This window comes from Chelon labrosus, assembly GCF_963514085.1.
Source record: "Chelon labrosus genome assembly, chromosome: 23".
NCBI lineage: Eukaryota > Metazoa > Chordata > Actinopteri > Mugiliformes > Mugilidae > Chelon > Chelon labrosus.
The window spans coordinates 17,663,565-17,678,580 of NC_140356.1; the positions used below are offsets into that span (position 1 = coordinate 17,663,565).

Sequence of the window (15,016 nt, forward strand, 5' to 3'; positions counted from 1 at the left end):
TGACAAAACATGGTGCCACCATTACCCACAATGCACCTGAACTCCCAGATATTCAATGAGTTCTGGTGTTTTGTGCTAGTAGCGGCTAAGGCTACCTGCTAGCGACAAGCCGAGGAGCTAAATTCAGCTTTTTTCTTCATTTTCAGACTATCAGTTATATTTTTATATACATATATTATATTTTATATTATTAATATATTATATAACTCAATTTTGAGGAATTTAGAGAGCTGAAAAAAGGTTTTTGAGGGCACTTTCTATTTCTATTTGAGTTTTTTCTCAAATCATCAGTAACTATTGAGTTTTAAATGCCCATTTTAATGGAAAACAACATAAATGTATGCATTTTATAAAAGTAAACTCATAAACTCAAGAAAATAAATCATCAGCGGTCACTATTGCATTGCAGATTATTTTATTCTGTATGTAATTTAAGCAGATCTTCAATCATTGATCGTTTCTTTTTACTGCATCAGCGTTATTTACCACCCAGGTTTCTTCTTGCTGCTTCTCTTCCCTTCTGGTTGCACCGATGGATGTGTTATGTGCGATGTTCTGCGGGTGGTTTAATTCAGGATATTACATGAATGATAATCTGATGAAAAATTTAGCGTTTAATACTGTGGGACTGTTATGCCCCGCTCAGGGGGGGCTGGTTGCTGACTCTGCAGCATGCTTCACAGGCAGCACAGCTGAAAGCCACAAGACACAATAAAGCTGTCATATATTTTATTTGTCTGTGTGTAAGAGAAAAAAAAAAAAAAGAATGAAAGCATTAAAAAAAATAAATAACCGCCCTCGGGGTATGTCAGCAGTTTGCTCATGTGTGCGTTTTAGAGCCAGAGTCTTGTCTGTGTGTGCTCTGCTGCCGTGGCAACCAGAGCTACCACATACTAATATTTTAGGTTTCCTTACATAATCGTCTGCTTTTGTTCAATGCAGAGAGTGGATTTTCAGAACAAGAGGCACCGGGGGCGGTTTGTTTGGAGCCCCGGGCTCCTCGCTGCTCCACTAACTGACCATTGTTCGGTCTTGAGACAGATTTACTGTCCCATCAGCTGCCTCTCAGTCCTCCTTTAAGCCTCTTGTTATTTTTTTTGAGGCGAACTAACTTAAGAGACGAGACGGCGGCAGAAGAGAAATGAAAGAAGCTTTATCTTGAGGCAACATAGACGTACCTGCTACTATATAGAAAAGACAATGCAGCAGGTTTTCCAGACCGTCCATAAAGAGAGAGTCTGTCCTCTGTCTGCAATTATGTATTTGTGCCTCACTCTCCGTGCACTCCACTCTGAAGAGTTTTCATTTTCTCTCTGGGGATATTGAAAAAGATTATTTTCACCTCTCATCCGACATCCGACAATCATGTTAGAGCTGTGGCTTTTTCAAGGATTGCTCTGCCAGTCAGTCAGTCAGTCCTCCGCTTTGGTGCAGACTGAAACATCTCAACAGATATTACATGACTGCAGAAATGAGATTTGTCGTTTTGAGTGAAATGTCTTCATGTTCACCAGGTTGGTTGTTCTAGATCTAGAGGCTTTGCACAGATCAGAATTTCATTGCTTTTACTTTACGTCTTAGCACGGTGATGTTAGCATTTAGCTGCAGAGTCTGGTGACCTCCAGAAGTATGTACATTTCAATTAAAAAATTATTTGTGTCGCCTCAGTTTCCGCAACTTCTAATTGAGAAAAGTTGTCCGTATGAAGTATTACTGAAGATTTGTTTTTCACGTTAAAGTACTTCAACCTATCTTTTGATGAAGGCAGTTAATCTATGAATTATTTTCTGAGTAGTCAGTTAATCTTATCAAATAATAGTGGAATAATTGTTTGGTTATCTTACCACGACATAATAACCTTTTATTAAAATGGTTATTATTACCATGAGCATTTTTTTACGCTTTTTATTGATATTTTAGCGACTGACACTTTATCAAAAACAATAAACATATTCACTTTTAATGAATCGGCAGACGCAGCGCTAACGTCCCGTCATTGTGTCCGTAGGCGGAGCGCAGCGGCGATGTCAACATCCTCAGCATCCCGGTGCCTATGCGGCGCGGCGGCTCGGAGTCCAACCTGGACGTGGTCGACAGCGCCGGACACGACGGCGTGGGACTGGACTTCACCAAGGGGGCGCTGGGTATCGACAGCCTGCAGCAGAAGATCCTCAAGGTCTGAGGAAACGTCACTCACTTCCTTCGCTCTCGCTCTCTCTCTTTTTGTGGATTTACTGTGTTTGATTTGCAGAGCGGCGTGTACACACAACATCAGACAAAATCAAATATCAAAAGCAGCGTTTTTGCAGATACCAACAAAAAAAGGCTCTTCTAATTAATTTTTTAGTGCAGTCCTTTCATTAGAAATCAAAGAATAGTTTCTCAGAGCTGAACGACTCCTTCGACAGGAGCATGAGCAACCTTTGAAAGAATTTTACAGAAATCTATTAAACCTATTACACACAAAGCAATGAATGCAAACTGTTAAATTTGCTGCTGGTCACAAGATGTTTTCTTGTTTTGAGCCCAGCACTTTTCTCAAAATTAAGCTTCATTCATTCATTGTTGAAAGTATTGAATTCTGACTTTATTAAAGGTGCCATATCGATTTTAAAAACAGCGATGATTCTCACTTTCATTGAGCAAAGCTAGTGTTGATTCTTAGCTGCCTAAAGCATTTCTCTTTGTATAAAACAGTTTGAATCTGGCTTGTAGCTTACAGTCTTCTCCTTCTCAAACAAAACAGGGACAATACTCAAAGAAGAATAGCTCTATAGCGCTACTAGTGGTCAAAAACTCCATGGGGAACCTTTAAGTAGATCAGGCTCCTGTTTTTCCAAATTGACTGATATGTTCCATTAATATTCTTTTCATTCTTCCTTCAGGTGACGGAGCAGATCAAGGTGGAGCAGACGGCTCGGGACCAGAACGTCGCCGAGTACCTGAAGCTGGTGAACAATGCCGACAAGCAGCAGGTGTCACGAATACGTCAGGTCTTTGAGAAGAAGAACCAGAAGTCTGCGCACACCATCGTCCGGCTGCAGAAGAAGCTGGAGCAGTACCACCGCCGCATGAAGGACAGCGAGACCAACGGGAAGCACAACCACAAAGATGGCAGCAGCAAGGAGTCGGGGACTCACAGTAAGGAGGGCAGCCTGCGGGACGTCAGCGTCGCCGGACGACACCCGGCGCTGGATAAAGTGAAGACCATCGGGCCCGGCGTGTCGCTTTCGCCGCCGTTCTTCTTCAACAAGTCGAGAGAGTTCGCCAACCTCATCAGGAATAAGTTTGGCAGCGCGGACAACATCGCTCACCTCAAGAGCTCCATGGAGACGGGGTCGGGGCTGCAGGTGGAGGGCGGCGCGAGGGGTCTGAGCGGCAGCGCCAACACTGTAGCCAAGCCGACCAAGTACCAGAGCGACGACGAGTGCTCCACCGGCACGTCTGCGTCCGCCGACTCCAACGGGAACCCGGCGGGAGGGTCGGGGTCCGGAGGCCCGGGGAGGTCGGAGTCCAACGGGCGCCTGGTGGAGGTGCTGGACATGGTGCGGGAGATCAGGGAGGCGCAGTCGCAGCTGGCGGACGACATGGAGACTCTGAACACGCAGTTCAAACGAGACTATAGCTACTTCACACAGGTGATGCAGGAGGAGAGATACAGGTGAGCACAGATTACTAGAGCCTTAAACTTCTAAACACTCCAACAAATCAATAGTCTGTCCAGCCCATCAGTCTTTATTAAAAGCAGTTACTAATAAACTGTCTCCTGTGTCACGTCCAAAAGTAAAACACAGCGTGGACGTTAACATTAGTTTGATGTTTTATGTGTTTAATTAGAGGGTCGACAATAACAGAAGGCAAAGTGACCTCCAGAGTCACGGAAGATATTGAACAACAGTTTACAGCAATGGCAGCACTATAACCTATCACTACTTAATTAATTATGCGAGGTAAAAGCTGTTGTTTAGATTAGGATCCAAGAAAAATCTGTCAGGATTACAGCGATAATTTAAGAGATAAGAAAACCTGATGTTTTACTTTATAATTTATGTCAGCTAAACATATATTAAACAAGCTGCAACGTGTTTTCTGACACGCAGATTCAATTATTAATTTAAAAATAACAGTTAGGTGTAGCCGTGTTGTGTACTTTAACTATTCTCAGCCTCTAAAACTGTCATTTATATTCTATACGGTAAATATTTACTTTGTGAAGCTGCTGGATTATCTGGCTTCATGCTTTCACCCACGTTTACATCAATAATAGGCAAGAATCTACCAACACGCTAACTACGGAGCTAATAACCCATAATTAATCCAAATATTTCCCACAAGAAAAATGTAAAAAATCGCTGTTATTTTAATTTATTTGACAAAGACACATATTTACAGTTCTGCTGCAGCTGCTTTAGTTCCCAGTAACTCTCCCAACCGGAGCGATTTTGTTTGCAGATGAGCTGTTGAACTTTGAATAGCATCCGACAGTTAAGGAGGCTTTTATTATGAGCTTCAGTAAACTAAATATAGACAGTTCTCTCACACGCGCACACACACACACACACACAAACCCAGGGACTGTTGCTAAGTCAACCAAGGGCAAACGTTTGCAGCAGCGCATACACTGCTGCTGTTCTGTTACGTGCCCACACACACACTCAATTATGCATGTTTTCTCGCTCTCCCTCCTCGGCTCTCGTCCCACTCGTTATGTCCGTGGGTGTCTCTTCTTGTCTGTCAGGTATGAGCGGTTGGAGGACCAGTTAAACGACCTGACGGAGCTCCACCAGCACGAGACCAGCAACCTGAAGCAGGAGCTGGCCAGCATCGAGGAGAAGGTGGCCTACCAGGCTTACGAGAGGGCCAGGGACATTCAGGTACAGCATGTCTCTTGTTTGAGAGGCTGTTCAGGCTGCACACACTCAGTTTCATCCCTTATACGAAATGCATTTGAACTTGATTTAAACCAGAACTAAAAACCTGAGCATTTCGGAAAATAATTATGAAACTATTTGAAATTAACAGACCAGAAAAAAAGCATTACGCGATCAGTGAATTCATCAGTTAACTGGTTTGTTAAGCAAAAATACCACGCACACTGGATCTGCATGAAAAGCTTCATACCAGCAGGTGACAGTAGTCTGTGTTTTTGCATGCAAAGGGGAAACGGGAAGCGCTGCTATTAGCTGGGAGGCTAGGAAGTTAGGAGGAGCCACTATTTGCTGGGAGGCTAGGAAGTTAGGAAGAGCTACTGTTAGCTGGGAGGCTAGGACGTTAGGAAGAGCTACTGTCAGCTGGGAGATTAGGAAGTCAGGAAGACCTACTGTCAGCTATGAGGCTAGGACGTCGGGAAGAGATAGCTGGGAGGCTAGGAAGTCAGGAAGAGCTACTATTAGCTGGGAGGCTAGGACGTTGGGAAGAGATACTGTTAGCTGGGAGGTTAGGAAGTCAGGAAGAGCTACTGTCAGCTGGGAGATTAGGAAGTCAGGAAGACCTACTGTCAGCTATGAGGCTAGGACGTCGGGAAGAGATTCTGTTAGCTGGGAGGCTAGGAAGTCAGGAAGCGCTGCTATTAGCTGGGAGGCTAGGACGTTAGGTAGAGCTACTGTTAGCTGGGAGGCTAGGAAGTTAGGAAGAGCTACTGTTAGCTGGGAGGCTCGGAAGTTAGGAAGAGCTACCAGGGCTCTCAAGTCTCACGCATTGGGCGTGAGACACACGCATTTCAACCCGTTCACACGCTCACACGCCACACTTTGTATTTCTCACGCAGAGAAATTACCACGATAATGCGCACCAAGGTGCGCCGCTAATCAAGCGCGTTCCCGGTTCAGAGGCGCCTTTCACGCACCAGCCAATCAAATAAAAAGAATATAGCTACTGAACTGCCAATCAAAAAATAGCATTGCTGTATCCGGGCAAGATTTAGATTTTCCCGGTTCAGACGCTCGCTGAGAAAAGGACCGTCACATCGCTCGAGTCACATCTCACTCATTACAAAACCTCCGGGTCACGTAAACCCGACCAATTAAATATTAAAATCAGTCCTGTGTCCCGTTTTTCCGTTTCGTATTTTTGATCTGAGCCTAAAATTTAATTATTTTTTTCGTTTTGTGTTAGATTAAAAAACAAATAACAAATAATCAGTCACTTTTTAATTTTTTGATTTTTGATTGCCATTTGAAAATGGAAAGAACGACTGATACACAGATTGTAAGTCATCTCATCATTTGATTTTTGTTGCTGGGGAATATTGTGTCCAGGCAGCTGATAATCAGTAATGTTAGCTAACAGTTGACCAGTGTGTGAACTAGCCTAGCTAGCCAGTTGAATCCCGGCTAGTTTCAGCAGCTATTCTGACGCTTGTTTTTTAGTCTTAGTTCAGGACACATTATTCACAGAGCTTTTCTCTTAGGCCACCGCTTAGTTTTTTCTTTAACGTTATTCACAAAGCAGTTGAGACCAACTTAGGAAAGACATTACCAATTTAAGATGAGATTTAAAAAAAAAAAAAAAAAGCTCTGCATTGCTTGAAGGCTCATGCAGGAGCTAGCTAGCATTCACCTCGGTCCATGATAGGCTGATGAGTGCTGCATATTTGACTCAGCTGTAGAAATATCTTTCCCAGGGGGCTAAATTATGTAATACCATATTATTGATAAGCTCAGACATTATCACACACACACCTGCACTAAGAAATGCTGAATTAAATACATATTTTTATTTGTGTGAATTTACGTGTTATTTATCAGATCTAAGCCCCGTCCCCACCCCAACCAAACTCCTGCCGTCACCGCCAAAATCTCACTCTGAACTCTGTTCAAAACTTGAGAGCCCTGAGCTACTGTTAGCTGGGAGGCTCGGAAGTTAGGAAGAGCTACTGTTAGCTGGGAGGCTAGGAAGTTAGGAAGAGCTACTGTTAGCTAGGTGGCTCGGAAGTTAGGAAGAGCCACTATTTGCTGGGAGGCTAGGAAGTTAGGAAGAGCTACTGTTAGCTAGGTGGCTCGGAAGTTAGGAAGAGCCACTATTTGCTGGGAGGCTAGGAAGTTAGGAAGAGCTACTGTTAGCTAGGTGGCTCGGAAGTTAGGAAGAGCCACTATTTGCTGGGAGGCTAGGAAGTTAGGAAGAGCTACTGTTAGCTAGGTGGCTCGGAAGTTAGGAAGAGCTAATGTTAGCTATGAGGCTGGGAAGTCAGGAAGACTTCTGAGAGATGCTCAGATTAGATGAAGATGTAAAAATATTGTGTCTCCAACGTTTCCCTGATCTTCACCACGCTGTGTGTTTGTGTGCAGGAGGTCCTGGAGTCGTGTCAGACTCGCGTGTCGAAGCTCGAGCTCCAGCAGCAGCAGCAGCAGACGGTGCAGCTGGAGAACACCGACGCCAAGGTGCTGCTGGGGAAGTGCATCAACATCATGCTCGCCATCGTCACCGTCATCCTGGTGTGCGTTTCCACGGCGGCCAAGTTCACGGCGCCGCTGCTGCGCAGCCGCCTCCACCTGGCGCTCACCTGCGTGGGCGTGTCGCTGCTGGCGCTGCTGTGGAAGAACTGGGAACACTTGCAGCACGCTTTGGAACGATTGCTCCTCCCACGATGAGCGGCGGGGATGCTCGTCGTCACGGCAACACAGGAGACAGACAGAGGGGAGGGAGGAGCTTACATGTAGCCTTACACCCCAGCGATTCTGGGCTCCGCGATGACTTGATTTGAGGCTCTGTGCTCCTGCATGTCTAAAAGTGGGCGCACACAAATCCACGAATGGGCGCAGAGCCTTTACCCAGAATGCACCTCAACAAAACACAGATATAAGCTGATCAAAGTGAACAGAGATGTAAGAAAGGGTTAAAACATTATATATATATATAAAAAACATGGCACAACGCTGCCATAACCACACTACAGAGAGATCTGTTGGACCGATAAAAGATAAATCAGCCGGGATTGATCCGACGCCAGCTGCTTTCATCTGGTCACCAGGAGATAGAGGTGGCGCCGACAACAACACGCTAAAGTCTAAATATAAAAGAGTGGGCTTATATATCGGGGACTTGGAAATACAGTTGTTATTATTTCCTGTCCTTAAAGGGAAGCGAGTCTGTTCTAGAGCCACCTCTCACCTCTAAACAAACACTCGCTGCGGCTGGTGAATCAGTTTTGAGCCCACACACAGTATGCCTCCTTGAACACCAGCCAGCTGTGACAAAACACAAAGACACGTCCACCGCGAGAAGGTCGACCTGTCCGTATTTTACCGTATTTATGTGATTTTTTTCTCGTCAGTGTCTCATTCAGAAAGACGTCTTGGAAGTCGTTTTGTCTTAATCCGTCTGAATGTGGGATTCTGCGTCTTCATGTGCTGCACGCCGGCTTGTGTGTGTGTGTGTGTGTGTGTCTGTACCATGTGTGTGTTTCACAAAGTTTGACATTTTGGGAAATTTGAACAAAGCTGGAGCCAGGAGATGGTTAGCATAGCTTAGCTTAGCTTAGCTTAAAGACTGAGAGTAAGGGGGAAACAGCTAGCTCTTATTTCTTTAGGAAGCCGGTTATACTTATTGTCTATATTCTAAGACGCTTACTGTAAGATATATAAACTTTATGATTTTAAAGTTACTTTGAGAGCATCATGCTAATTTAATATCATCCATATTCATAAAGCAACAGTCTTAACAGTCTAAAAAATATCCACAACCTCCTCGTCTTAGGGTTGTTAAGCTGTTTGAGGTCATGTGACGTCAGCTGCTTCTAAGAAATTGATTGTTTTCTAAAAAGAAAATTACATCAAACTACTGGAATTGGTTTCACTTCTTCTCTTCTATTTAATTTGTTAAATTCGTGCAAAAAACTCCCAACTGGTGACTTTACAGGGCTTTACCGTGAAACGTTAAACAAGCTGTAAGTCCTGAGAACACCGCTGCTAGGCAACTGTTGCCGTACAGAAGCCACTTAGGCTAACAGCAAGCTAGCTTGGCAAGCTAGCAACCGGGAAACTTAATGTAAATTTCCACTCACGAGGTCATGGATACCACCAGAGGGCGCCATAGTTTACCCGTGAACACACGAACGGCGCCCTCTTGTGGTGTTCGCAACCTCACAAGTGCAAATTTTCAGAGAGGTCGGAGTCGTGACATGTTTTCTGACGTTTTCAGAAGTTTTTGTAAGTTAATGTTTACTTAGTTTAAGCCATATAGATTTGGGAATGTTGATAATGCTTTCTTTGTTTTTTGACATTCCCTAAATTCGCCGGTTGTTCGCTTGCTAACTGTTAGCGTTCTGTTCTGCCTCTAGACGTCAACAGTCGGCTAGCAGTGGTGTCTTCACGACTTACGTCCGATGTTAGCGCTTGAATGTCCAACAAGTTCATTCAAAGGCAGCATCTGTCAGGACTGAGCTGCTTCCCCTTGCATCCATCCATGGAGTTGAGCTACGCTAACAACAACAAGAATAAAAGAGTGAAAATTTCCCAAAATGTCTAGAAAAGCTTCTGAACTGCCTCCTGTCTTGTTAACTGAATTGCTTTGGGGTCGTTTATTTTGTCATATAATATCCGTTTATGTTGTTTCTAAAAGCTTTTTAAGGAAAGATACGGTTTCTAAACGCTTCACTCTAAAGACTGCAGCTTTAGCATCGACCAGCTAGCCTGTACATAAACTGTGAGAAAGGAAGTATGGAAGAAAGAGAAGCAGATTCGTCTTTTAAAGCTCTAAATGTGAGCATGTCTCACTTCAAGATCCCGGATTCAGTGATTTGCCTTTTTACAGGCGACCAGAACAAATACGTGTGAAGCCTTTTGTGCTGCGTTCATGTCCGCGGGGAATAACCGCGACAAGATTCCCAGCTCCTTTAAACAAGCACGAACACGAGTGATTACTGCCGCACATTTTTAATTGCTCATAATAATTCCTTTTAGCCTTCTCACTCTCGACACTGTCACAGAGCTGTGACTCATTCGAGATGTTGTCTGAAGTCCTGCCCCTTAAATTTTGATTGAGATTGTTCAGTTTTTGGCTCTTTTACTTGAAATAAATGTGTCTGTTGTTGCACTAGATCACTTAAAAGAAGCATTTACTCCACATTAAAATTACCACAGGTGGTAATATCCGTATGGTAGCGGCTGTTTTTTTTTTCCACGTGACATGAACACAGCATCACAGACTGGACAGGAGGACGTGAACAATGTAGCTGTAGCTCCCTAAACCCTGTATCACTGTGATGATGAGGGGCTGAAGTGGGACTGATGCCTTTTCAATGCAGCTTCTACTGTGTGACTGTTTTCTGTTTGTGTCCCTTAGAGTAAAAGCCAAATATGGAGACTTTTAAAGAAACTTAGCTTTTTTTTAATTATTATTATTATTATTATTAATATTATTATTTCCAAATCGGCTCCAACACTAGTTTATTTTTTCTTTCAAAGTGTGTATTTTCAAATCTCGGTCTCTCTCTCTCCTGTGTGCTTCAGTTTCTGGTTATGGGATTTTTCCATGACGATATTTTTTTCAAGAATAAATCTTTGTTTTTCTAAGACACGGTACCTTTCATTCCCATCATCTCATGCATTATGCAGAACGTGATCCATCGGGACGACGCCGATGTGTTGAGGATCAAATCGCCCCTGCGAGCATCATAAGGAATTCATACATAAAATGGGTGTAAATGACTTGAGAGCAGCCGTGCAGCGTGGATCCTGGCTGGTTTGAGACCCTGAAGAATGTAAAAGATCTGATTTTAGTATCTGTATTACTGACAGGAACTTCCAGTCACAGATTCATCTTAATGTCATCTTAATTGAGGCATCACATGCATGTAGGAGTGCACTGTTGGCATGCATGAACAACAGCTGATTAAAAGGGAGGGAAGACACTGACACCTAGCTGTCAGACCTGATAGGTGCCTCAGAATTACTTTAAATTACATCAGTTGTGTCTGAGGTCTTTTAAACACTAAAATGGTTAAGAAATGTGTGATATTATATTATTTTAATTACCTCGTTTTCATGTCTTTTGTCTTTTAACGAAGCCTTACTTATTAATTACCCACAATCTCAGCATTACACATATTTATATATACTTTAGTAAAGGTAGAAGTTGATAACGGTTATATTGCTAGTATAGATATGTCTACTTTAGCTGCAAACTATCAGCATGACAGTCCTACAAATCCATTTAGAGTGTATATACTGGATTCACAAATGTAAATAAAACAAAAGTCGTAGAGCGTTCACTCTTCTAGTCATAAAAAAGGTGATAAACTATCGTCTGCTAGGATATTTTCCACTGTATTTATGCCCTTTAATTTGTGTTTCATAATATAAAAAAAAACAATATAAAAATAAAAATGCTAATATATAATGTTTATATAATCCAGACAAAACAGTACGTGGGTTACAACAATAACAAAGCAAGGTAGGGGCAGGCAAAACAAGACTAATAGCTATAAAATAATAAACAACTCAAAATTACACATTAAAACACGTTTATTTGCAAGAGTAAATGCGATTTTTGATTCCATAAATTTCAATTTTGTTTGAAAAGAAATGTAAAAATTCAGTATTGCAGTGAATGAGCAGTATTTGACAGGTGCAGTTATCATCCGGGTCACCAGGGGGCGCTAGTGAACACCAGTGTTTTGGCGCAAACCGGAAGTCGTCATAACTGTCCACCGTAAACGGTTATGTGTTGCTGCGGCGGTTTGACTCCGTCGTTTAATTTCTAACTTTACTGAAAAAAAACACATTATAACGGATTAATTTTAAATATATGACATCGATTTAGCGTGTTAGCGCGCGGACGCAGCTGCTCGAGGCGTCGACGAGTTGCATGGGGACGTTGGCTGTTTGCTAACGTTAGCGAGTTCAGCTAACGGCTTGCCTTCCCGACGTTGTTGTCATGAATTCACGTTGCGTTTTCAAAAAATAGCAACAGTTCCTGGATAAACGTTTGCCTTAAATGGACGAGCACAAGGAGAATATTCATGGCAAGGATGCGAATTTGAAGATGTCGAACGCAAGAGAAGATGAGAAGGTTGGTGTTAGCATCCAGCTACTTCATGTTGACTTGTAGCCTGAAAATCTTCGTGTATTCTGTATTAAACTTATAAATTGATCCTTAAATAATTAAATCCACTTTTAGGATTACTTAAATTTTGAATCGACAAGCTAATATGTTTTATTTTTTAAATGAAAATAACAGAAAATGATCATATACCCTGTTGTGGATTTAAAAAGGATTTAAGGTCATATGTTCACGATTTGTTGTAAATGTATTTTGATCATTTATCTCTTTATTTTTTGTATATATGTGTGAGTGTTACCCTGTGCCTTATCTACATTATATCAGTCAGTTATTTCTTTATTTACTATATTATATTTAAACATGACTATAAACAAAGTGCAGTTAGATATCTGCATGTCTAAGCTGCTGTGTGTTTGAGCTCTTTCACCCGCTGTAAAAATAAAATAAAAGGTTAAATAAGATCTTAGTTTATGTGGAAAACCATTCAGGAGTGTCTAAGATGTTTGTTGTCCAATAACGTCCTCATTTTGTTGTGTTTTCCTTTAATAAGAAAAGCACGGATGAATCATTCTGGCCCACAACTGATCACAGTTAATGATCTGACATGTTCCCGGACTTCACTTTGACATTATCTCTCTGTAAACAAATTGTTGCTTAATATCCCGTATGTCACTTTTCTTTTTTAATCTGTGGCACCACGTCGTTTAATCACACCGACATGTTTCCTCTTCAGGAAGCACCTTGCAGCAGAATATGCCCCGCCGGAGAATCTGCGCCTCAGGTGTCCTCGTCCGAGTCCAACGGCGACTTCAGTCATCCCGTGTACAAAGAGATCGCCCTGGCCAACGGGCACATCAACCGCATGTCAAAAGAGGAGCTCCGGATCAAACTGTCGGAGCTGAAGCTTGACACGAGGTGAGCGTTTGGTAAATATTTGAGTGTAAAGTGCACAGAATATTGGTTTTTCCTGAACGCCGCTGTCTTTGTGTGTGTGTGTGTGTGAAGAGGAGTGAAGGATGTGATGAAGAAGAGGTTGAAGAGCCACTACAAGAAGCATAAGCTGATGCAGACTGCAGCAGAGGGAGGGCCCACTGACACCTACTACGACTACATCTGTGTGGTCGACTTTGAGGCGACGTGTGAAGAAGACAACCCCCCGGACTTCCAGCACGAGATCATTGAGTTCCCCATGGTTCTTATCAACACGCACACCTTAGAGATTGTGAGTGGATTTTGCAATTTAAGTGCGATGGAGTTTAATTTTTTTTGTCTTTTTCCAGTCTTAAAGATGTTTTTCCTTTCTCTTGTGCAGGTGGACAGTTTTCAGGAATACGTGAGACCAGAGCTGAACCCCCAGCTTTCAGACTTCTGCGTGAAGCTGACAGGAATAACACAGGTCGGTCGGTGTCACGTCACATCATGTGTGATCAGGAGCTCTTAGTTTTAACTTCTTAGGAGTAACGTGTTTTTTTTTTTTTGTCGCAGAAAATGGTCGACGAAGCAGACACATTCCCAGACGTCCTCCGAAGAGTTGTCGCTTGGCTTCAGGAGAGGGAGCTGGGAACAAAATACAAATACGCCATTCTGACTGACGGGTATGTTTTATATGAGTGCAGCTTCAGATTTGTGCGGCTTTTCTTACTCTTCTTGTTACATCTGTATTACTGTTTTTTTTTTTCCTTCTGCAGTGCGTGGGATATGAGCAAGTTCCTGAACATCCAGTGTCGGATTAGTCGGATCAGATATCCTCAGTTTGCAAAGAAGTGGATAAATATAAGGAAGTCATATGGGAACTTCTACAAGGTACGACCCTACACTGACCTCTAAAGAAAATCTTTAAACTAGGAAGTTCCTATTATTCACATATAAGCTCTCCTGTTTCCTCTCCCTCCAGGTTCCCCGCAATCAGACCAAGCTCAGCACCATGCTGGAAAATCTCGGCCTGAAGTACGAGGGCCGTCCTCACTCCGGGCTCGACGACTCGCGCAACATCGCCAAGATAGCGCTCCGCATGCTGCAGGACGGCTGCCAGCTCCGTGTCAACGAGCGAATGCACGCCGGCCAGCTGCTCTCGGTTCCCAGCTTGGGCCCCGTGGAAGGAGCCGCGCCGCCGCATAACCCCGGCACCAGACACTAGAGCCTCAAACGTAAACTTGTGCACATCTGTCTTTACCCCAGATTTACAGGAGAGTAAAACACTTTTATTGTAGCTTACAGCTGTGGATGGGGTCAAATATTTGATTTAAGATTGTGCAGGTCTTTGACATTCATGTGAAAGTCCCTCTCCGACCATTTATTTTTACACCAGATGTTTAAAAACAGAGAATTTCTGTGTGTCGTGGGAGGATTTTTACGAACAGTGTCAGTGTGTTAAACCTGCCTCACCATGCCTTATTGAGCTGCTGAGCTGCACCTGTGATGGTCTGAATTAAGTTTTTGGTTCAGGTTTTACCCCCCCAAGAACAAATAATTTTAGAAAGAATAAATGTGCAGCTTAACACAAACATCAGTGTCAACGTTGCCCTTTAAAAATCCCATGTCTGACTGAGAATGACTACTGTTGTAAACACAAAAAAAGCTGCTGCTATTGCTGTGCTGTTTTAAGTGCTACATACAAACCCAGCCATAACATCAAAGTATTTGTCACCTTTCCAGAGTGAGTTGATCCTATTAGCTCCTTAATGATTCATAGTAATTATTAAAAATGAATTCAGAGTGAAGATGAACTGCAGGAATTAAAAATTTGACGTAAGCACTGTATGAGTTGAGTCTGTTGAGATGTGGTGTTCTCTTATGTATGGATGCTGAATTCATTTTTATTTCGTGGAGGTCCATCTATTTTTAACAGGAGCAAATGTTCTGAATGCTGAGTAATACAAATAAAACATGTTCTCTGTTGTTTTTTTGTAAAGTTGCTCATCTTTGTTTAAGCTCGTCCTAAAAATATAGTCAGATATGTTGATAAAGGATTAGACCTTATATTTATCTAGCGTCCTGTTTCCTCTCATTATTTTAT

At 42.7% G+C, this 15,016-nt stretch overlaps 2 protein-coding genes across 3 annotated transcripts in view; both read left to right on the top strand.

Moving 5' to 3' along the window:
• The window catches only part of tmcc3 (transmembrane and coiled-coil domain family 3), a 44,346-nt gene extending 33,406 nt beyond the window's left edge, over window positions 1-10,940 (top strand). For both annotated transcript variants that reach the window (XM_084573820.1, XM_084573821.1), the window contains exons 2-5: window positions 2,009-2,176; window positions 2,886-3,661; window positions 4,739-4,874; window positions 7,287-10,940. In XM_084573820.1, the coding sequence (XP_084429946.1) occupies window positions 2,009-2,176; window positions 2,886-3,661; window positions 4,739-4,874; window positions 7,287-7,589 (1,383 nt within the window). In that variant the 3' untranslated portion in view covers window positions 7,590-10,940. The remainder of the gene's footprint in view (window positions 1-2,008; window positions 2,177-2,885; window positions 3,662-4,738; window positions 4,875-7,286) is intronic.
• Window positions 10,941-11,643: 703 nt separating this feature from the next.
• eri1 (exoribonuclease 1) lies at window positions 11,644-14,898 on the top strand. The gene is made up of 7 exons (XM_084573665.1): window positions 11,644-12,009; window positions 12,734-12,915; window positions 13,006-13,222; window positions 13,313-13,396; window positions 13,486-13,595; window positions 13,689-13,803; window positions 13,895-14,898. The coding sequence occupies exons 1-7, from the start codon at window positions 11,935-11,937 to the stop codon at window positions 14,135-14,137; spliced, it is 1,026 nt and encodes a 341-aa protein (XP_084429791.1). The 5' UTR covers window positions 11,644-11,934; the 3' UTR covers window positions 14,138-14,898.
• The last annotated feature ends 118 nt before the right edge of the window (window positions 14,899-15,016 follow it).